This window comes from Sander lucioperca, chromosome 6, assembly GCF_008315115.2.
Source record: "Sander lucioperca isolate FBNREF2018 chromosome 6, SLUC_FBN_1.2, whole genome shotgun sequence".
Classification (NCBI taxonomy): Eukaryota; Metazoa; Chordata; class Actinopteri; order Perciformes; family Percidae; genus Sander; species Sander lucioperca.
This window is the reverse complement of record NC_050178.1, coordinates 33474391-33498520: the sequence shown is the minus strand read 5'-3', so window position 1 is coordinate 33498520 and position 24130 is coordinate 33474391. Positions and strand designations below refer to the sequence as shown.

Sequence of the window (24130 nt, the reverse complement as noted above, 5' to 3'; positions counted from 1 at the left end):
GAAGGGACGTACGCGTTCACGTTTCCGCGCGCCCGGCAGCAAAGCGAGACATTAGCGAGACCAGCACAGAACAGTGCGAAAAATTCAGCGAAAGCTAGTCCAGACAGAGCTTCCTCCTGACTCGAGCGCGTTTTGTGGAGGAAGTTGTCTCCAAGCGCACCGACGTGCACGGAGAGGTGGTGATTTTTTTTGCACAATTGCACCGAATTTGCACGACTGGGCGGCTGAAGTTTGAGTGATTGAGGACTTTTTCCGTTTTTGGTTTAGGGAGCAGCACGTCGTGCCACACGGGGAGGAGAGGAGAGAGGGCAGAAGTTTCCGCTGGTTTGTTTTGTCGCTGCGCGGCTGGTAAATCCGCAGGAATGTCGCAGAAGGAGAGACCCACTTTCTACCGACAGGAGCTCAACAAAACCGTGTGGGAGGTCCCGGAGCGGTACCAGAACTTGTCTCCCGTCGGCTCCGGTGCTTACGGATCCGTATGGTAAGCAGTTGTTGCAGAGCACTATCGAGAGCACACAGCACGATTGCACAACGGCCAAACGGGTTCCCACCACCTACAGAGGCCCGTCAGAGTTGCCTCTCCACGGGCTGCTTATCAATCTGTAAAGGGTGCCAGTGGAAGAAAGGGGAAAATATCAGTTATGCCGTTTGTTTACATTTTCATACTACTGTTATGAACATCGTGCACGCTTCAAAGTGCCTAGCATTTATTCGGCGGGTGGGGATTATATTTGTTCTTGTGCACATTTTTGCTTTGCTGTCTTGTCCTGTAAACACCTGTATGTAGCGCTAATTTCCAGTAAGCACACTGACAGCTCCAGGATCAAGTTGTACTAGATCCCGAGTGTTAAACATGCCGACGGACTGCTTTTTAATTGTTTATCAGATCTTCTGAAGAAGGCTGATCATTGCTGTCCATGCACCTAGCGAAATACTCGCCTTCCACTACAATACTATTGTCGTCCTGTACGTACAACCTGGTACTTTACACATCCGCACATAGCACGCATTATGCATTTTCCAGTTGGGTGCAGCCTGCAGAGTACCAGAAGGTCACGTGGTTTTCAGAAAGTAGGCCCCCTCGTGCACAGTGAGGGCTTTCTACAGGAGCCCATCCGACGACGATGATGACTCTAGAATGATGTCATCCTTTCTCCCGTTGTGGTACACCCATGACTCACAGTCCCGAGGTTAGGTAGTGGCCTCAGCTGTGACGCCTTTTTTTGTCATCACAAAGTCATGGATGGCATCGTGCCGTAATTTTAACTTTTACTGTTGGTTTTGACGCTACTTCCACACCTTCAACTGTTGAGTATGTGTGGTTTTTGCAGTTATTAGTGGTGAATGATGGGTATACTATGACTTTATTTTTGAAGACAATCACTGGGAATACATCTGCCAATGCACATGTAAGGCAAGAATATATACAGTCTCTTTCTTCATTATAGAATTGTAAGACTAATTACTGTGATTTGTATTAATAACCTGCACTTATATCATGACCAAAAGAGTACTGTAAGTGAAAAAAAGTGTGTTTACCTTACCTTGGTGCTCCACAGTCTGTGCAAAAAAAGTAGGGGTGGGGGAAATTAGTTATTCACATTAAATTATTCACATTAGAATCACGATTCTTACCCTGTACAATTCTGTATCGATACACAAATGCCAAAAATCGAGTCTGTTGTTAATAAAGATATGTTAACTGAACAGAAAAAGCAAAACTCAGCCCAAGAGCACACAGTGCAGTATGGAAAATAGTAAGGGTGCACGATTCAGAAAATGTCACGATTCGATTCAATATCAATTTTTAGGCTCAAGATTCGATTCAAAATCGATTTTCGATTCAAAAACGATTCTTGATTGAAAAAATGATTCACAGTAAATGTAGTTACTTTTCCCATGTGATTGCAGTAGACATACAATTAAAAAAAAATCAAAAAATCGGTAGAGCTTGAATCACGATTCGAATGTGAATCAATTTTTTTTGCACACCCCTAGAAAATAGTTTGATTTTTAGAATCCCGCAAGTGAGGACAATCAGAATCATGAGCCCAACTGCTGCTCACCTGTTCAATTTGACCTAGAAGTGAAGGGACATACTGTTAGACCCTTCCTTTTACTTTCAGTATAAGCTGGGACAACCACCTGATGAAGAAAAAATAGGAACATTTGGTGTCTGTATTATCTTAAAAAATCTAAATGCGTTTGCACCAAGCAGCAACCTCCAGTGCTGAAAAATAAAGCCAATGCGGAACTGCCAAAAACTGCTGTTCATCGAGTGGCCACTTAAGGCTGGCTCCAAAAGATAGTTAATCTCCATAAATGCCTAACGTGTTTACAGCATGGTAAAAAAAACGGGAGGGGGGGGGAGTGTTCTGCTTTGAGTGACTGGTGGCTGCCATCACAAGAGGCGAGTATAGATTGTAGGCTTCATTCAGCTCAATCCATACTTCCCATCTTTACCATTTTTGGATTAGGCGAAGTTGGGCACTGCCAAGATGGCGACGGCCGGAGCCACTGGGAGCCGCCCACTTTGAGCTTTATTTTGGTTCTTCAGAAACTTATGGGTGATGTCACAGAGACCACGTCCATTTTATCCACAGATGTTGGTCCGTAAATCACTCTTAATTTTATTCTCATACAGACTGTAGCTCGATTTCAAATGAATGCGGGTAACTTTTTAAAATTAAAAAAAGCTGCTTCCGGCTAGAAAGTGACCATCATCGTGACGATGATGGTCACTTTCTAGCCGGAAGCAGCTTTTTTTAATTTTAAAACTGGTCACCAGTTAGCTTAACTGCCTTACCGAATCGTAGGATTCTCAAAGATTCCCATCCATACAAAAAAAGCCCAATTGTCTCATTATTTCTGTCACTGCTACTTGGAAGTTGTCATCGAGGAAATTCCTGTGTTTTACTCGGTATTTGACGGAGTTGTCAACCTATCCTATCCAGCCCCAAACATCATATGATCACAAAGCCTTTAGAATACTATAACTTACAATAAATAACTTGCTATACGTTTTGCATGGATAGTGGTCCAAACAGCAGGGTGTTATTAAAACCCTTCAGTAGGTATCTGAAATGTATAAATAACCTCACAGCACCTACTCCAGTATGTCCCTGCTGTTGGGTCAACTGGACTTTGTTGTTGCTGCCATGACGTTCCTCAAGCTCTCGGCTGGAATTCATCCCAACTTTTAAATATGGAAAGCATGTACTTTGTGGGGTTTAAATTATTTTCCTCATCAACCTGTCTCTCAGATACAAGATACAAGACTTCTGACAAAAAAACACTAATACTTTCTCCCTATTTCTGACCTTTGTTCTATTTTCTAAATGCCAGATTTGGAGGCAATCCAGGATGACTGTGGATAGAAAGTGTTTACAGAGAATGCCACTGGCTGGGATTACAGTATGGACTGTGTGCTGAGTGCCTTGTGTTGTTCAGTCTAGGTTTCTCAGCTGAAAAGAAACGAGCACGAAACCCATACAAGCTCCCGGCGCATTTATGCATAATAAATCAATTTCTCATTTTAAGCTTAGTGCAGGGAATTGAATCATGGCTAAAAAGAATTCTACATTAGTATTTTAGGGTTTGATGAAATCGTGACAATAATTCCCCAGCCTTTAACACATAGCATAAACTATGCACAGACCAGTAAAAACATTTGTTGCTGAACATTATTTATATATATTATATTAAGTATTTTAAAGGATATTTAGATCAAATGTAATTTCCTTCTTTTGTTAATATTTGCCAGGTGTGTTTATTGCATCATGTCCAATAACAGCCTTGTTACTTTGTCTTTGCAGACCATATACAGCATTAGGTATTTTGCTGATTAAGATGTGTTGAGAAGGTGCTGACGCACTTGGTTTTAACCTTAGAGAAATGTGCACTGACTTGTCAGCTCTCCAAACAAAAAGAAGGCTTAAGTTTAAAACCAGCAATTTGACATGACTTTAGCTCCAGCATTTAGTCATGTGAGGTGCATGACTGACTGCATTGGTGATGTCAGAGGAGTAAAACCATTCATTTTGGTACAAAATTAACGGATAAGGCTTCAGATCAGGCTCAAAAGGTCTTTGGCATGCAGACATCATGGGTGCCGAGATACGTAAAAGACACAACTTTTTGCAATTAAATTGGGTAAATTCCACTTTTTCAGCCTGTATATACTCTGTATGACCAATGCATTTCTCCATAAAATCTTTCTTAATATACAGTAGCACTGTTAGCAGAGCAGATGGGAAAATGATGATGTGTTTATGTGCCCTATGATTTAATTAAAGATGGATTATGTAAATACTGACATTATTGCTACTGCCCTGTTAACATCTTAACCATGTTATCTTACTTTCACTAAGGTCATAATCACAGTATGTGTGGTTCTTTAAACAGAGCCGGATTAATAAATCATTATGCTTGTCATCCATGTGTACATTGATAAAAGGTCCGCATTAAAACCCATTTGCCTTTTAATACTGTGTGATTGGAACAGGTGAAATCAAGCTATATCAGAAGCATTAGTGTGCCTTAGGTCACTGTGTGCATAACAAAACGTTTACTGTTAAAGATTAAGGTGCATCATGATAGTGAGATCTGATTACATGTCCCCTAGCTACAGGAAAGCTAGATGACAACAGGGAACGTGGAACTGATTACTGCTTGACATCTAAAAACTCACTAAAAACTCGTTCCCCTTCTCCCCACTTGTTATGTTGCTTTTGAGTCCACGATGTTCTTTCTGACTGTCATCTCACACTTGTTAGTTCCTGTCATAACCATAAACAGATTAAAAAACAAGTCTTAATAACTACGAGCCCATATACCTGCTTTCCCTGATGACTGAAAGGATTTGTATGGACCGATTTAATTGTATTTCTCTTCGCAATTTATAATCAAGTTGGCTTTAAAAGCGAGCACAGCACAGATATGTGTATCTATGCTCACATCTTTTTTAATTCAGTCATAAACAACTTGAAATATGTGCTGAAGGAATACCTAAATATTTTCTTGGGTATTCTTGTGTGTTGTTTTTTCTGATTATAGAGGTTAGATGGGTTAGTGCTGCATTTGGCTATAATGTCAACTAATGGGGTTAGGCATTCTTGTTTGACTTCTGTATAGATGAGTCTTACTATTAATCATTTTAGTGTGCACACAGATGTTTTTGGTTATATTTTCTCCCTGTAGTGCTGGTCTTCAACATTTCTGTCAGTATATGCTTCCAATATGGTGCTGACTTTGTCATCAGATTTTATGCTGATAGTATCAATAATTTGCATACAGTGTTAAAATGTATGCTTGTGCCAGCCATGTTCATCAGCAAGAATGCGCCCACATGTCAGACTCTGATAAGCAATCTTATATATACAAGCGTATATGTGCAGATTAGACAAGGTAGAGAAAAATGTCATGAATGCACCAGTTAATTTAAGCTGCACAACAAATGCATCACTGTTCTGGTGACTCTGATGTAGAAGTTTATGCTCCAAGAGTGGGGCATGATGTGATAGCTTTTATCCTTTTGTCTCTTTAATCTCTTGTGAACCTCATTTTTCAAGTGAGGTGATGGCAAGAGGAAGGACATGACACTAACTACAGACATCTCTGCTAGTCATTTCAAGTACACATTTGCTGCTCACTCTGTCTGTCGGTTAGTCAACATACTGCTGACGATCACTCCTTCCCCGTGGTCCCGGTCTCATAACACTGCTCCTTTTACAGCCCACATTTTTATGGCCATTTATTATTGCACTTCCATTTATTACAGACTAATTGGATAGTGTATGTTTAGACCCATCTTGTTTGTCCTGCAGATTAGCAGCAATTTTTAAAGTGTGTGTGTGTGTGTGTGTGTGTGTGTGTGTGTGTGTGTGTGTGTGTGTGTGTGTGTGTGTGTGGTGGTGTGTGTGTGTGTGGTGTGGTGTGGGTGTGTGGGCTTTGGTATACTCTTTGTTTACTGACTATGGGTTTTCCCTCCCCAAGTGACACATATACCAGTTGTTCTGCAAGCCTGGAACATAGGGTGCAGTGGGTGTGGGAGATTATCTCCAACTTACTGGAAAAACACACTGCTTATCTTACTGCTCTTATTATGAATGTGCAGCACTAAGGGCCATAACTCAACTGTGCACCAAAGCAGATTTGATTTAATGCAACTATTGAAACAGGCGCATGCTAAATTCCCAGTCATGTGCGGTCGATAGTTCGACAGCCCAAATCTCTCAATTAGTTTGTGCAATATGTCCAGAGGAAATGACTCTCATCTCTTCCCGTAACACATAGTGTTGTTGACATGGCCAACAAGCTCTCTTGAACTAAGCTCTTAACTGAAAGGCCACAGTGCAGCTGAGACTGGGTCAGTAGTTCAGGTAGTTTTAGTAGCTTGCACCAATATGTGAACGAGATTTAACCACTCCCTGCAAGTCCTCTGGATTTTTTTTTGCGTATTCGGTAGTTTGCAAAAACAGGTTGATGGAAAAACAAAGAAAAACCCTCATTTCCATTTTTCACCCCCCACATGCTTAGACCACAAGCAGAGGAAACAAAACTTTTCGGCACAAACTGAGCACAGATTTGTTTCGTCTGATTTTGCAATCAACCATTTGTGATGCAAGTGATTGACCTCGAAGGAATGTGGTTTATTGTACTGTAAGTGGGTTGTGTTCTCTTACAGATGCAGGAAATGCAGCAATGTCACGATTCCTTGGGAAGGCAAGGCCCATCTGTCTCTTTTTCCACCACTCCCACAATGTCTGTCTGTCTGTGGACAATTATGTTCAATCAATCCTATATCCTGGCAAATGAATGGTTACTATCCTTAGAATATATTATACTGTTTTTAGTAACAGGGCTTGCTTAACATGGCTTGCTAATGTTACAGCAATAGAAACAGAGCACTTTCACTCTTAGCTTTTATTCTACACTTCCTTTGACTCTTTTTGCCACACCTGTTGTTTTTCTTTTTTTCCTTTCACACTGCCTCCACAGTGACAATGATGTATTCAGTTACATCATTACAATAAAATGAGTAAAGTAATTATAAAAGGATGAATGATAACTAAAGCAAACACAGCCATGCACACTCAACATGGCCAGCTCCATCAGAAGGGGAGGTGCTGATTTTAAGTTAACTTAGACATACAGTAACTTAGTTAACTTAGATATGTTAGAATCGACTGCTGCATTTGCAATGTTGACAGTTATGTAGTTTGTTTGTTCCTGTTCCATGAAATATTTTTTAATACCTCAATTGTTACGTTCTTGTTATTGAAACACATTCTTATAAGATTAAGACATACTTTATTGATCCCGCAAGGGGAAATTACATTTTTCACTCTGTTAGTTATTAGGTTATTACACACAGGCCCAAAACACACACACATGCCCAGGACATATACATGCAATAATGGAGAGATGTCAGAGTGAGGGGGCTGTTGACAGTTGGCCCAGTAGGTGAACTGGCACCTCTCCAGCCACCACTCCGCAGTCTGTACTTGGTCCTCATGGGGATTTGAACCGGCAACCTTCTGGTTTCCAAGCCAAGCCACCCCCAAGTAAATAACGTATATTATATATCGTTTAGTATAATATATAAAGTATAATGATGTTTTGATGGATTTGTTCTACAAACACACTTGTTGTAGCCAGCAGTTAATTTAGTGTTTAGGAAAAAAAAGTTAAGAATAATACATTATCAAATGGAGCTGTAATAATGGCCAGTGTCAAGTGGGCCCTGGGCATCATGTGCTAAGCCAAACCATTTAGGTTACATTTATGGTACCAATCCCCTGGAACATGTAAACAACTTTATTCACTGACCAACATGTTGTCAATTCATTATCTTTCCAGTAAACCAAATCTGGGTTTAACACTCTTGTGTTGTCCACAATGCAGCTGATATTTGACAACATGTTCAGTCATGTTCCCCCATACAGCCTTTGGCTGCCAAGTACAATAAGAAGCAAAACCTGACCAAGAGCTCGGTGTTCTGCAACTATTTGCTTTGTTTACTCGGTTAAGGCAAGCTACGCAGTCCAGTAGTGAAACATCTCATCCTCAGTTAAATTAAGGGAAATGTTTTAGGTAATTATTAGCCTGATGTAATGTGTTTTTACAATCTGTGTACTTGTTATTTTTTTCACAATCAAGGTCTTACCAGTTTCAAACACTGTCTTTCAGTTCGGTGTATGACGTGAAGACAGGCCTGAAGATAGCAGTTAAGAAGTTGTCCAGACCCTTCCAGTCCATCATCCACGCAAAGAGAACCTACAGAGAGCTGCGGCTGCTCAAACACATGAAGCACGAGAATGTAAGTCGCCTGCAACCATCTCACCCTCACCTCCGCCACCTGACCTTAAATCTCTGGCCAGGGCTTGGCTCGTGTGTGTGTGTGTGTGTGTGTGTGTGTGTGTGTGTGTGTGTGTGTGTGTGTGTGTGTGTATCAGGGGTGTGATTCTTTCGGATAATTCCGGAAATCCGGCTTTTCTGACCTGAAAATGAAGCTCTCGTAAATCATGCAAATCCGCTTTTTTTATTTATTTATTTTTTTTTGGGGGGGGGGGTGTCGCAAGGCACAGGTCTGGGGTATTGGTAAACATAATGACCGGTCACTGCTGTCAACGTTTTTTGTGCCTCTGACTCATGTCTTCATATCACTCCGCAAGTGGTCCATTAATTTGTCACGATGTAACTTCATTCAAAGCAGAGCTTCACCAAAGAGCCTGCAATCGTTGCGGAAGGGGTAGAAAGGTGTTGAGAATGACCAACACCTAATCTTAAACTTAGTGTAGCTACTTAATTTGCTACGACCCGATCAGAGGTTACTTAAATTGAGACGTTCAGTCAAAATCAATCATGTCACCTTCAAACGGGATCTCTGTTTGCAGGGTTCAGGCTGGACCCTCCCGGTGATCATGCTGCTCTGGGGGACCGGCTGTACAGTGAGAAGCCGCTGCTGACCGGCGCAGAGCTCTGCCGGAACTCCGACTGCTGTCTGTCCGCGCGGCCGTCTGACGGAATCAGTATTAAATTGAGACAGTTTTATTAGCGGTTAAAAACGTCTCGCGTTAAATAGTAGTCTAATTGGGTACAGTTGGTTTTAACGCCTGATGCAAAGTGTAGGCCTATAGGAGTACACATGAAAACCCTGAACAAGCAGCGTCGCTCTACTCCGTCTTTCTGCTGTGCCCCATTCACGTAGTAGTTTTACACTATGTAGATTAAACTCTGCAATTAATCCGCGGTTCACATGTATGTATGAACTGTGGTGGTCCGTTACACTCTAGGCTATATTCAACATCACTGATTAAGTAGCCTAAGTCAATCCTACAAACAACTGGACTTTAGGGTCAAGTGTTGTTGTATCCGGCCCATGTCCCGGATGTGAAAGCCTCCTTACTGGACTACTGAATATAATAATATTCCATTATATTTTGAATTGTTACCTGCCACCAGAATTTTGTGATTTCCTTGCAATAAATATTGACATTTTTACCATAAATTGGTGCCTAAAAATGTATCAGAATGCAGGAATTGAAGTCATTTACCCTCAGAATTTCCTGGGGGAGGACCCCCAGACCCCCTCCCCCCCTGCTTTGTGTGTTCCCGCAAAGACAAATTCTGAGCAAGGAAAAACCCTGAAGTATAATCAGACAGCTATAAAAAACATTTAAATTGCAGAGTTAGAGTTATAACTTAATATGTACAGTGTCAACAGAGAAACACGGACAATTGAACAGACAGTGACAACATACATACTACATACCTACATACTGTAGAGAATGACAGTAAGAGCATACAAACGGCATAAATAAAAATTTGTTATAAACGTGTGCTCTTTAAAAAGTAGAAAGCATTGTTTGCCAGTTACATTAAATGTTTAAAAATCCGTAAATGTCCGTGGGTGGGGCTGCATGGGCGTGGTAATGTGGGCTGGTGTGGGTGTGGGTGTGGGTGTGGTAGTAAGGAGAGAGAATAGGAGAAGGAAGTTTGTGTGAGGTGGACCTGGTCACCACAGACCCAAATCTTCTCAGCTGTTGCTACTGTCATATGCTGCACTGTCTCTTCATGTGGCACTATTATTATTTATATTATAACAAGGTAATGCAATGTGTAATCAAGTGATGACTGATTAACAGTAATGTAAATGCTAAATGCCCTAATACCTACATATCATGTAAGACTCAATTTCTCCATTTCTTTGCACAAAACTCTCCAGAAAGTGCCATTTAATGGTTTATTTTTAAAAAAAAATGAGGGGGGGGAGGGGGCTGTCGCAGCGTCATGGGTGCGCCGTATATTTTCCTGCTTTTTTGTCCTTTGCCAATCACACCTATGGTGTATACAGTATGCATTGTTCTGTAGATATGCCCTTAAGCAAGGATTGCATATGTGTGCATGTGAGGTTTGCACAGCAAGTGCTAACGTGCAGAAACAGGCCCTATTCACCACTGGTTACATTGTCCTGCTGTCTGTATCCTTGTTGACTTTTAGCTTATAATGATTGCTTCAGTTCATTTAGATCTGCCCCCAGGACTGTAACTACAGTATGTGTATGGAGACCCATGTGAATTAGGAGTTGATAGGGAGCTAAAACTAGAACCAAAACTGAGAAACACCTGTAATGGCAGAGCTCAGGCTGTTCAGCTCATTTTTGCAAGGGAGTGTCCAAATTCTGTAAGTGTAAAATAGATTATTGAGCTGACTTCTTATGTGAAGAAGGTAAACACAACTCCATTTGAAGGCACTGTAATGTCATGTACACATGGTATACACATACGCCGTGCTTGCCAGGTGTTAAACAGTATAGGCGGATTTATGAAATGGCAACAACTTTTTAGTTTTATGTGTGACAGCGTAAACACACACGAGCACACTGGCCTCAAGCAAGGGGGACTGTGGTCAGTGTGATGTCCTGTTAGAAGAGCTTTTCCCTGCGAGTGATGCAAAGCATGTTGTGCTGCACTGCTTAGTGAGCCGTAAGTCGCCAAACAGGTTTACAACTGCAGTCCCATCACACTCTGGTGTCTGTTCCTGTCATCTCATTTTGATAATGCAGCAATTTTGGCTCATGCCTTTTTACTTTAATACTTTAGGGCAGTGGCTTTACTTCCCTTCCTGCAATCTCTGCTTGTGTTTTGGTTTTCTGTGACACTTGCCCACATACAAAACACAAACACAGCTCCTACTTCCTGTGTGCTGTTGGTGCATCCAGCTAACACTTTGACCAAATAGTGTGGATCCTCTTGTGTTATGTAACAGCAGTGGTTACGATATCTCAGGCTGAAGTGCAGGTGATGGGCTTCTGTGTGGAACAGGTCCACTGGTGAATGGTATGAGTGTGTTAGTTAGACTAGACGTTTCTGTTGGTGCTGTGCTCTTTGTAGGGGAAAAGTGGGGAATTTTACATTGTAAAGAGTTGACTCAATAGTTTTCTGTTGGCCATTGTAATAGGTAGAAATAGCTTGTTGAGAGCTCACTGATGAGTGACAGGGTGGACTGGTGCTTTCTCCAGTCAACCTACAGCCGCTGTGAAGCACAGCAGTTTTAGATGACACACGCACACAGAGGAAAAAAGAAACTGCACCTCGAACAAGTATGGAAAGTCTCAACAGCAGTTTAAGACCGCAGCAGATCCCATGGTGAAATGAAAGCCCATTTCAAGCAATTTATTATAATTTTATATGACCATTATTTTACATCGCTTTCACACATTTATTTTCCTGGATCCTGTTTTATTTCCTTGCTACACAACAGCTTGGACTCTTTTTAAGCAGTTTAGGAATTAGTGTTGAATTGTGCACTGGCACTACTGGTAAAATATCTCAGGCATTCATTTGGTTTTACATGGGTTTACTAGTCTAAGATTATTTAGGATTATACAGAATCGGTGCCTATATCACTGTGCCAAATACAAAATATTGATGCATAAACATGTCAGTAAAAAACTGACCTGCACAACATATTCAAAATAAAATAAATCTTTATGTGAATGTGGTGGTCCAGACATCTCATTTAAAAGGTTATATTGCTGATCCCTAATGAGCATGTTATTACCAGGTTCTGTTTCATCATAACAGGGTAGATTGCATAAAGCTGTGCTTTTTGTTCTTAAATCATCAAAGCATTGTAATACCTACCTATGCTTTACACAGAGGGATTCTGTGTTGTGCTCACGCTGTTGCCAGGAGACTCCCTGGGTTTCGATTTTGGAAAGCCTGTGTGGACCAATCAGCTGTTTGTTGTGGCTCCGGCCCACCAATCAGCTGTGGTTTTGTGCCCTGTGTGGGTGGGCTGCTCTTGTGTTATTACAGTGTGCTAGCATGCATGTGTACGCATTAATGTGTGCATATACTGTATATGTACTGTAATAGATACACATACACACCTGTGGTTATCCTCTAATGTGCTTCCTGTCTTTGTTCTCTTGATCTCTCTTTTTTGCTGTGTTGAAACCTAAAAATTAGTTTTATGTGCCCATAATATCAAAGTCTATCATACTCTGTCACTTTCACACATTCTTTTTGGTTTTCCTGTCACGCAGTCACAAACTCACTTATCCATTGTAGTAGAAAGGATCTTGCAAAAGGCATGTTTAACACATCTAATTAAAGCAATCGTAATGTTAATGAATGAAAACCAACACAACACACTAAACATTTCAAAGCTATTAGAAAAAACTTGCTGTTGTTGGAGCAAGCATGTCAAACCAATTAAATGTAACCCAATCCTATATGAGGCATTGCTTTTGTGCCTTTTAAGTGTGTTAAATGTATATTTTCCTTTTGTTCACACTTAGACGCATCATATAACACTGCCTGTGCCTGTCCTGACAGCGTGATGGACAATCTTTACAGGATAATGTTCGCTGTTTCTCTGAAATAATATCTGTTGTGGTTGTTATCAGCCCCATTTACGTATCTAAACCACCCAGTAACCAAAACAGAGTCGACGATAACCTAGTGTACGTCACTATACATAAAATCTAGCATGAGTCCTTGTAACTGGAGTAGTGTAACAAGGCAAGACTTGCCTGCCTGTTTGACTTAATAAAATTAAACTTCAGATATTGCAGAACAGAATAATAACATACTGTACATCTTATCATATCTTGGAAATGGTAGCAACGTCAGTTATTGATTGTCAGTTTGTTGTCAAACATATTCTTGCATTAAAAGCATGCATGCTGGTTTATCAAATGGTTGTTTATCAAACACTAAATGAAATTTATGTTTTTGTTCATTTGAAATCTCTGTCACACAAATACATTCTCTTACTGTTTTCTGACCTTTGACCTCTCTTTTTGCCATCAGGTGATTGGTCTATTAGACGTTTTCACACCAGCAACAAGCTTAGAGGAGTTCAATGATGTGTAAGTCACATGTTTTTCTCATCCTTTTACTCCTGTCTTTTAGTTTTTCCTCTGCCTTTGTCTCCTTGGTGTTTGTGTATTTCCCTGCCTCCCCTCTGTCTTAAGCTCTTTCTTTCCTCATTCTCACACAATGAAACCCTTCATATCAGCAGACCATTGCAAGATCAACACGATAGCAAAAGTAGAGTTAAAAAACGAATCATAACCTCGCAGCTCATAACTTCATGTGAGTCCAGCACGTGGCAGGTTTTACTAAGGTGATTGTTTTGGGTGAACTTATGCACCACAGCTAGTCTCCATGGTAACAGCCATCTGGCAGTGTTACTGTGTGTGTGTGTGTGTGTGTGTGTGTGTGTGTGTGTGTGTGTGTGTGTGCGTGCACACAGTAGGCCTGCCGCGATAAATGCCATTTGCGTGCTTGTTTGTTTTCCCCGTCTCTCTCTCTCTACCAAAGAGACTGGATGACCACTCCGGTGCATCGGTGACCCCTCTCGGTTCCTTAGCGTAACGAGGAGTGAACCCTCGTGTCAGTCACTTGTCAGCTGCATGGTCTCTTGTGTGGGGAGGCGGGACTCCTGGCGTAGCCTACCACAGAGTGCAGCAAAAGAGCCGCGTGAGGAGTATAGCCAGAGAAAACGCTAGTTGAGAGTTTCAAAGCCAAATGCGACAGCTGCAGTGCACTTCAGATTCAAACCGAATGACCGTGGTGAACCACTTAACCTGAGCGAATCGGTTTGTCACATTTGTTGTAAAACAGTAACTAAGCGCGGTCTCGGTCGGTCGGTCCTCTCTCTCTTTCTTTCTTTCTTTCTTTCTTTCTTTCTTTCTTTCTTTCTTTCTTTCTTTCTCTCTCTCTCTCTCTCTTTCTCTCTCTCTCTCTCTCTCTCTCTCTCTCTCTCTCTCTCTCTCTCTCTCTCTCTCTCTCTCTCTCTCTCTCTCTCTCTCTCTCTCTCTCTCTCTCTCTCTCTCTCTCTCTCTCTCTCTCTCTCTCTGTGCGCACCCTGCTGTGGACATAGACTGCAATTCACTTTCGCCTTATATGAACAAAGCTTTATGCTGGAGAAATTATTTTTAAAAAGCTTTTTGCATATGGCCTGTTGAGGCATCTGCTTCATCTCTTTTGCACTTTTTGTTTACAAAGGTCCTAACTGGCAGTTTTGCCTGTTAAGGAATGTATCACTCTTTATGTCTGAGCCTAATGTTTAATATTGCAATTTTGTTTACATCCATTTATTTATTGTTTTGATTGTGTTTGGTTTTTATCCCAGTGCATTTTTTGTTAACAGAGACTGAGTCCATTTTATTTATTGTTTTTGGTTGTTTTGTTGTCTTCCAGTTCAGTGTTAAATATTCTTTAGAAATAAAAGTTTATTGATCTTTGAAAAGGTGTACCTGCATTATTATGCCATTATCATAATATTAGATGAAAATGGTCTCAGAACGACAATATTATCGTTTATCGCAATAATTTCTGGCACAAGTTATCGTCCAGCAAAATGTTTTATCGTGACAGGCCTAGCGTCATCGGCGGGTTGCACATTTGTGGAAATGTGAGATGAAGCTACACACAATAAAACAACCAGCACTGAAGTTGCAGCATAAAGATGTGAAACTTCTCTTTCACGTGACCAGTAAAAAAGACAGGAGCAATTGTGAAACCTCTCCTTTCTATCAAAGTAGATGCATTAACATGTCCACAGGCCAGCCAACAACTGGTCTCTTGTGTAATGAGGTCAGATGTACCATGCAATAACTTCACATGTGCACTTTTATTATATTTGGCCTTCTTCAGCTGAACTGTTGGCTGTATAAACATTTCACTATCAAAAAAAGATAAGTGAAACAATCACACATTTTCCTTTACCAACTCTTCGTTCACCCCCTCCCCCCTCCTTTCTTAAAGTGTATAAATTATGCATGAACCACTGGCTTTTCTTCAGTATTGGCAAAGTTACACAGAATAGTAAACAACTTGTAAATGAAGTCAGTGTTACATATGTCTTTGTTGTAGAAAGTAAAGTGATTTTAACAGCATTTCTTTAACAATAAAGTTACAAAGCACTTCATCAGCATTGACAACATAATAAGCAATGATAGTAAGAAAACCAATGAGAAAGCTGAAGAAGATACAAAAAAGAAAGGTGCAGAAGACTAAGACAGATTTAGAGATCACATCTCATCGGCTGTACTGTATGATTTGCAGGTACTTGGTGACCCACCTAATGGGTGCAGACCTCAACAACATTGTTAAGTGTCAAAAGCTGACTGATGACCACGTCCAGTTCCTCATCTACCAGATTCTCAGAGGCTTAAAGGTCAGTGAAGCTCCCAGCGTAACAAGAACTCAGTTCAAGGAATTCTTTTTTGTAGATTTAAAATGTAGCACAAAAGAAGAGATTAGTACGAAAATGGTTGGCAGAACAGTAGTATGGTAACTATCCGTGACGTGGTTACACACATACACAAACATTAAACTATGATGTAGGTACAAAATTAGCAAAATAAATGCACTGTCAGTTGTGCTGTGTTCAAATTGAGAGTGTAATATACGCTTAACCATCATTTTTATTGTTCTTTTCCCCCACAGTACATCCATTCTGCAGATATCATCCACAGAGTAAGTTATGATGATATGTTTAATGTCCTTTTTTTAGTCTGATAGATTTTCTTACATGGCTTAACCTCCTGAAGAGGTGTCCGTTACAAAGGCCAAAACAATGAATGCCACATCAGCTACCCTGTATGGTGTTGGGTTAAACGGGGAAAGGCGGCTAGCAGGATACCTGTGCGTTGCTTCTTTATCCTATCTTGACTTTTCCTTCGTGCCCCTCTTTTCTCCTCAGGACTTGAAGCCCAGTAATCTGGCTGTGAATGAAGACTGTGAGCTCAAGGTGAGAAATGGTCGTCTTGAAACAAAGTTCACCGTATATGATGTAGCTGATCATGTGGAGTTCATCAAACAACTTTGTCCCTCAGATCCTGGATTTTGGTTTGGCACGGCACACAGATGATGAGATGACGGGCTACGTAGCCACGCGGTGGTACCGAGCCCCAGAGATCATGCTCAACTGGATGCACTACAACATGACAGGTATACACAGAGATTTAATCATAATGTTCTGGGCCACAACTGAATGTAAGCAGCCTGCAGTCCAGTGGGGCTGCTGGCTTGCACAAATCTCTCTTTTTTTCTCCAGAGAGAAAAGTCGGGAAGCTGACAGCAAAGCCTAACTTTACTTTTAATGATATCAAACAAAGAGAAATGTTCTCACCTCGTCTTAAAATGGTTATAAGTCGATACTAGAGTAGCTACGTCCTTGTTTACTGCTGCAATTAATGAAATGCAGAGCATCATCATCTGTTGAGTGTTTGATGGTTATTTATTTGTGCTTTAGAACGTAATCACTGTGAAATGTGACCATACGTTAGGCTGAGCAGTGTATCATGCTTGAAGAAAAAAATTGGTCAGTCTCTGTTTGTAGTTTGATTATGGTTTGCACTTAATAAGACTAAAAAATAAGACTAAAAAAAAGTCATTCATTTTTGTTATTTATACTGTTTTCATGTTTTATTTGAGGAAACTAAAGTATCTCAGTTAGAAGGTCACACACAGCTTCAATTAGAAGTTACTGTAGAAGTTCACGCCGCAGTAATTAGGTCTGAAGAGGTTAGTTATACAGGAGAGAAGCCATATGAGTTTCTGGTCACCATGCTCGTTTTTCATTTCATGACTTTCGATTGAATAAAAGACTTTTTTTTTCATATTTCGTCATTGAAGTTTTCTTTAAAATAGTGTTAAAATCTTGTCTCGATCTTGTGAACCCAATATCTTGTATTGTCTCGTGAGCTGAGTGTCTCGTCACACCCCTAGTAACATGATGTGCAATTTCACACAATTGAAATAGCTTGTATTGAAATAGCTCGCTGACATCTGTGTTTAGGGGTTATCATAATTCACAAATTCAATAATGAAAAGAAAGTTGTTGTCTGTAGTATACATTGCTAATAAATATTTATTTATAGGAAAAAATTACTTTCACCAGGTATATGTAGCTGTTTCTTCTATAGCGTCCCTTGTTAAGACTTTGTTACACAAGAAATGATGAGGCCGATTATAGAAAAACTAGGTCAGCTTTTCTTTTTTTTAAGGTGCAACACCAGCCGAAGCAGTTGTCTTGCATGGCTTTGTGGTGTTGGTATAAATGGTCAATAGATGAGTTGCCTTTTGAGTTGTATGGCACTGATGACAGATGATGTTTTTGTTCCACTTTATCATTTTTTAGAATATGATACATCCAGATAGAAAGTGTAGCATTTTTTTCCCAACAATTTTTAGTTTCTTTTAACTAGTGCACTAAGTGTAAATGCAAGGATCTTTGCATAAAACAAAGGAGTTCAGCTCAATTTTTTTTAGAGTGGTTTGGCAGCATATGTACAGTTCCATGGAAATTAACCAGTTGTGACCAGACAGTGACAAAAACAGAAATGTCTGCTTAACAATGACAACACTGCATGTTTAAGAAATTCTGAAAAAAAAAGAAGATAAATGCCGAAATTTGTTGAATTTGCCACAAGTATTGAAGACCCTTGTATTGAACATTACAAATGATACAACTTATTGTTAAATCCCTGTATGAGTCCAATGGGAAGCCTTATTGGTCTGTATTAGGCTTTTGAAAAGCTTGAGCTTGGGGAAATGAATGTAATGTAAGGGATGCTGGATTTTAAACAGACAAGTTGTTTCATATTCTAAAGTATTCACTATGCTGCATGTTTTTCTTCATTACATGTAATAGTGGATATCTGGTCGGTGGGCTGCATCATGGCTGAACTACTTACTGGACAGACGCTCTTCCCTGGCACAGACCGTATCCTTCCACCGTTGGCATCACCATGCAAAAATAAAATGGCTTCTTGGTAGTCAGACTGTACTGTAGGTCTTTGGTAGATCTGGAAGAGGTAGTAGATGGATGCATACGCTTCTTTTGTGTATATACTTGTGAGAGATGTATTGTTCCCTGCATTTAAGTTTCTCACACAAGCTATTGCTTTGTTGCTAACACCACAGTGTTTCAAATACACACACACACACACACACACACACACACACACACACACACACACACACACAATACCTACTTCAAGCAGACTCAAAGAGTATTGACTTTTGTGAGCTGCATGCCAGAATAGTCAAGGAAGCTTATGTGCGTGTGTGTGTATGTGCATGTTAAGAAGCCCCTGCAGTCTATGACTCAGCGCTGACAGTACACCTTCCTGTTTCCCTCCCACAAAGCTTCCCATGCACAGCAGCAGAACATAACAATGTTAAATACAAAAGCACACAGAAAGACACTGTTATACACATACACACACACACACACACACACCCACACACACACACACACACACACACACACACACACACACACACACACACACACCTACACCTACCTTTAAATACAGATGTTGGCACACACTACTGAGGTCATGGTTCTCTTAAAGATCAAAAGCACAGGCTTGCTGTTGCATATTGTGTTTGTGATTCCTGCTGGGAATGTTCAATCAAGCGTGTGTGTGTGTGTGTGTGTGTGTGTGGCATATTATAAGCTCCTGCTCATTTTAACATACATTGTGCAGGAGCTTGAGGCAAACACAATCAAGGGACAAAGTCACCCCTATATTAATTCACTAAAGATTGCTGATATTCTCAAATTTAAATAACAAATCTGGTTTTGTTTGGTATAGTAGATCACTTCAAACTGTCAGTGAGCAGTTCAGGGACTTTAAAAATGTACTGCCTGTTTGCTTATATTTTCGGTGTGTCTTGCTTGTCTAAGCGACACCGATTAGATTAATCAGATTAATGAATTAGCCCATCGTTTTTTTGTGTGTTATTTTTCAAGCAAAAATGCTTAAAGGTGCTGTAGGTAGGATTGTGAAGATCCAGGATTAAGACAACTTCTCAGTCCCTCCCCCCTTTCTGCCAAAGCCCAAAACGATCTCCTAAGCCCCTCCCCCCACAAGGGAGAATGACTGCATGTGTATGAGCAGTGATTGACACGCAGTTAGACCTAGGCTGTAGGTGGTGCCAGAGGAGCCGGATTTTTTAAATTACCTGCTTCATGTAGTTCTACTCGAACATAGGGTCAGTTTCAGCAAATATGACAGAAAGTTAGTTTTAAAAGGCTTACCTGCTGCACCTTTAACATCGTCAGGTTTGTTTTTGTTTTTACTTTTTATTTGTTGACATTTCATAGTCCAAATGCGGAAACTAATGAAAATCGGCAGATCGATAATGAAAACAATCATTAGTTGCAGCCCTACTTGCTTGCCTTTTTCCTTTTTTTTTCTTGCCTGGAAACTTGCAAAATGATCTAATATTGCATGGCATGCAATAAAGAAAGAGCCTTAGTTTTGCCTGATTAAACAGAACAATCTAACCCTTAGTACTAAATGATATAGTGGTTATGAGCTCGGGAGTTTGGGATTCTTGTTCTTTCAGTCTTTATTCAACTTCCAAATGTTGTAATCAGTAACTATCAATTATGCATCACAGTGTGTGACACAGTACACATATGAGTTGAGTTCATTTGAGTTGTTGTTGACTTTTTTTTTTAATTCTCTTACTTTTGATTGAATGAAAGACTATTTTCTTCACCAGTGACAGCTGTGACTGTCACTCTCCCTCTCTCCTTGTCCAACACCCTCTGTCCCTCCTGTTTTCCTTCATGTGAGTGTGGTAGACATTGATCAGTTGAAGCTTATAATGATGCTCGTCGGAACCCCAGGGCCTGAGCTCTTGATGAAAATCTCTTCGGAGTCTGTGAGTGCCATGTACCATTCCGCCCAGTTCTGTTGGGCTGCCTGTGTTTGTGTTGCTTTGGCAAGAGTTATAGTCTACTTTACTACTTTGTATTGCTACTAAAGCTACACCTGTTTTGCCCTGAAATTGTGTTTTTTCTTAGTGGCTTTATTTGCCCTTTAGCACACGGCTTTGACTCCCACTTCTTTCTAGCATGTACTATGAGCCTGTAGTGCAGCCCAGGGTTACAGCGTCCATCAATCTCTGTAAATACCTGGATACTTCATTTTGGATATAGTCAGGTGAGGATTGCTGTATATTGAAGCTCAGAAATGGTCTTCCTCCTCTTACATCTTCTTAATCCTCAACCTGCGTGTGTGTTCTCCCCATTTTCACCCCTCAATACACAACCTATCCTAACCACCCATGCTCTTTGACATGCTGACCTCCATGTTATGATGCCCCTTGACTCAGAAGCTATAGATATAAACCAGCTGCAGCAGATAATGCGCCTGACTGGGACGCCCCCAGCCTCTCTCATAAGCAGGATGCCCAGCCACGAGGTGAGACACGTGCCCTCCACCTTTCTACGAGCCCCTGCTCTTCCCCACCCCAGCTGGAATCGTTTAATTGATTATGGAAATTAGGGCACGTTTATGTAATGAGTGTGGTTTGGGTGGTTGTTAAAGTGCTCGAAGCATGCCTTACTGAAAGGATGTACATCAATAATAGTTTTTGCACTAGGCAAAATTAGTACATCAATGTTTGGTATGTCAAGAGTTTCCATTCTAAACTGTAGCACGTCAATGTGCAACCTTTTGCAACTGTGCTGTCTTTTACAGTTTAGCTGTTTTGTTCATCTTTTGTCACAGGCGAGGAACTACATTAACTCACTTCCCCACATGCCCAAGAGGAACTTTGCTGATGTGTTTATTGGTGCCAACCCTCTTGGTAAGTTCCCTTTTTTTTTGCCATCATACTATGGCTGACACAACTCCTGGCTCACTCAGTCCCTCTAGTGGTATCATAAAATCACTGTTTCTATTTTAGTTTTGGTCAGGGTTATCCTCAATTACTATAAGTTTGTGCAATTTAAATCATCCCCCATGAACAATATTGACCACAGTTATGTAATAACAGTTTTTAACACCTATCCAGCAGTATTAGATTATAGATAAAAGTTTGGATGGAGGTTTTTTTGCCTTGTCTCTTTGCCTTTCACATACTCATTGTTCTCTTGTTGCTGTGTTCAAGCGGTGGACTTGCTGGAGAAAATGCTGGTGCTGGACACAGACAAACGGATCACGGCATCTGAAGCTCTGGCCCACCCCTACTTTGCCCAGTACCACGATCCAGACGACGAGCCCGAAGCGGAGCCTTACGACCAGAGCTTTGAAAGCCGCGAGCTGGAAATTGAGGAATGGAAGAGTAAGTTGGCACATTGTCGATTCCCCGGCTATATCCTGAACTGCTGGGAAGAAAATAAGTAGATGCAAGTTATGTATCCAATAAGATTGCTTCAGAAGTCATTTGTAAATAACCTGTCACACTATATATCATCTCTCAGGGTTAACCTATGAGGAGGTAGTAAGTTTCGAGCCGCCGTCGTTTGATGGAGACGAGATGGAATCCTGAGGAGGAGGCATCTTTTCTTCCATCTTTTTGTTTTCCAAGAAACACTCTTTAAGGACTATCAGTCTCTTGTGACTATCCACCACTTTCTAAACACACACACACACACACACACACACACACACACACACAAAACCATGACATTCAAGTGCCTGCCATCATTCATCTCCGGGCGACGTTGTTTAATCAGGGATAAGACTTGACATCCTGTTCCTTCTGTCCCCCACTTTGCTGTTTTTATTACTATATGTATCCCAAGGCACCAAGGTAGACTTTAAATTGTCCTTATATTTTTAGTGAGTTTCTAACTGCGGTATGTCTAAAGTTTATCTTTCCTCCACACATTAAAATGAAATCTTATTTCAGTCATCACATAAAACTGCTTAAATATGACAAACAGTATTTGTACATAAGTACTTCTCTCAAACCAGTTACCGTATTTGTGTAATAGTCATTATTGCTGAGTCGCACCTCAGCCGACACCTTTGACATTATGAATTTTCTTACTAGAGTTTAGCCTAAAATGACATAAAAAGATACAGTATGTGATTTAATACAAGTATGTATAGGATAGGATAGAATATAAAATATTTAACTCTACAAATTCAAGGCTTCATATTTCGTATTTTTGGATTTGAAGGCTTACAGTGTCCCTTTTTTAACCAAAATATGAGTATGGAGACTCAGCTTATGTATCCATTTCACCTGCTGAACATTAGTTTCTACTCTTTTCTCCATATCAATTATTCTTTTAGCATTTCCGTTCTATTGTTTCAGAAGAATGTTACAGTCCCCATTATCACAATCTACACTTTTGCATGATAAAGCCAGATGTGGCTTATTTGTTTATTGAAATGTGATGTTTCCCACCATAACACCAACTGACAATGTACTTTAATCATTGCATTTATAAAAGCACAGTTCTATTAATGTTTATTGAATGTTGGGGACACCAGTCTGTCCTGTATTTATGATCTTTTGTTATGTTGTTTGTATATCGATGTAAAAGAGAATATTATTTGTCAGAATTTAAGGTTCTTTTTATTATTTATGGAAAGCATACTGTATCAGAAACCAAATGCATCGTCCGTAATCTCAAATGTCTGTTTAGCCGCAGTGACTGCAGTTACAGCTTGTGTATCAGAGCCAACATTATTAAAGTGTTGCGGACAACCATATAGTTTTCATCAGTTTGATCAACTGCTTATTTTTGGAGTTGTTTCATTTCATTTTTTTCTTTAGTTTTAAGCCATTCTTAAGCATTTCTTTTTTATTTTCCATGAGGTACTGCCCTCCAAAAGTGTCCTAATTCTTAAAAGAAATTCAACAAAAAACATCTAAGCAAAAATATGTATTACAACTATGTCCACATTTTGTATTGACATACAAACCACTAAACCGTAGTCTCCTAGTTCTGAAGTGTACTACAAACATTTATTGAAACAAATTTTGAACTATTTTAGGAGTCAAATTACCTTGTGACATACAAGCTGTAACCACAGTTCCTCTGGCTAATGTCAAACATCAGTGTCTTCACAATTTCATTTGCAGCAGCTAGTTTTCACGTAGTGCTTTTTCTAATGTATTATTTTTTCCTTTTTGTGTTAAATCAAGATTGGATGTTATTCTGTGATTCTTTTAATATTGATTTTTTTTTTTTTTGCGTAATGCTAGAACTGTACTTATTCATTTGAATAATTTAGCAGGGCACATGTTTGTGGAAAAGAGTGTAAGTTTACTCACTGGATGCTGAAGGGCAATGCTGAAGCTTCATTCTTTGTAGTTTTAAAACAACGGCATACATTAGATAGGATATTTATCTTTTTTCCATATCCAAATGTCAGTAGTTAATTTGGTTATGATGATGATGGTGTTCATATCTTTTTACTATGTGCTTTTATCACATGTACCAAGACAGCACGCCACTTGTAAATACCACCATTAGAAAATAAAGGCTACTATTTTTCAAACCTGTTAACAGTGCGTTGTGAGTTTTGGATGTCAATATGCCACCACTGGGTGGCAGCACATCACAAGTAGAGCAAAATCTTTGTCAACGTGAGAATGACCCGAAGAGAAGTTGAAGCAAAACAGAAATACGTAAATAGCGTATTCATCTAGATACAAATTTAAATAAAATGAGTTCAACACTAGACACACACGTTTGGGTACTATGCAGCCGCTAACAAGGTACATACATGCTACACAGATGGTGGTGGAAGGGGCATCAGTAGCATCCCAAAAGCAACTTTCTTGAGACTTTCTCTGGGGCTTCTTGAAGACCCATGGGGCCTCTTGACGGCCATGGCAATCCC

At 40.2% G+C, this 24130-nt stretch overlaps 1 protein-coding gene across 4 annotated transcripts; it reads left to right on the top strand.

Moving 5' to 3' along the window:
• Positions 1 to 23790, top strand: mapk14b (mitogen-activated protein kinase 14b). 4 transcript variants are annotated; one of them, XM_036001847.1, is made up of 13 exons: positions 2 to 177; positions 264 to 481; positions 8191 to 8320; positions 13323 to 13381; positions 15585 to 15696; positions 15969 to 15998; positions 16225 to 16272; positions 16358 to 16472; positions 18178 to 18249; positions 20667 to 20746; positions 21056 to 21134; positions 21438 to 21611; positions 21751 to 23790. In XM_036001847.1, the coding sequence occupies exons 2-13, from the start codon at positions 363 to 365 to the stop codon at positions 21816 to 21818; spliced, it is 1086 nt and encodes a 361-aa protein (XP_035857740.1). In that variant the 5' UTR covers positions 2 to 177; positions 264 to 362; the 3' UTR covers positions 21819 to 23790. The 4 variants fall into 4 exon arrangements, with proteins under 4 accessions (XP_031179768.1, XP_035857740.1, XP_031179758.1 ...); XM_031323898.2 differs by having other exon boundaries at positions 4 to 179; positions 268 to 481; XM_031323908.2 differs by lacking the exon at positions 20667 to 20746 and adding an exon at positions 20125 to 20204 and having other exon boundaries at positions 1 to 481.
• Positions 23791 to 24130: the final 340 nt, after the last annotated feature.

Excerpts from the sequence above, each read along its gene's own strand:
- mapk14b (XM_031323908.2), top strand. The coding sequence starts at position 363 with ATGTCGCAGAAGGAGAGACCCACTTTCTACCGACAGGAGCTCAACAAA. Across the intron at positions 15,999-16,224 it reads CTGCAGATATCATCCACAGA|GACTTGAAGCCCAGTAATCT; the intron begins GTAAGTTATGAT and ends TTTTCTCCTCAG. Across the intron at positions 20,205-21,055 it reads TGAAAATCTCTTCGGAGTCT|GCGAGGAACTACATTAACTC; the intron begins GTGAGTGCCATG and ends CTTTTGTCACAG.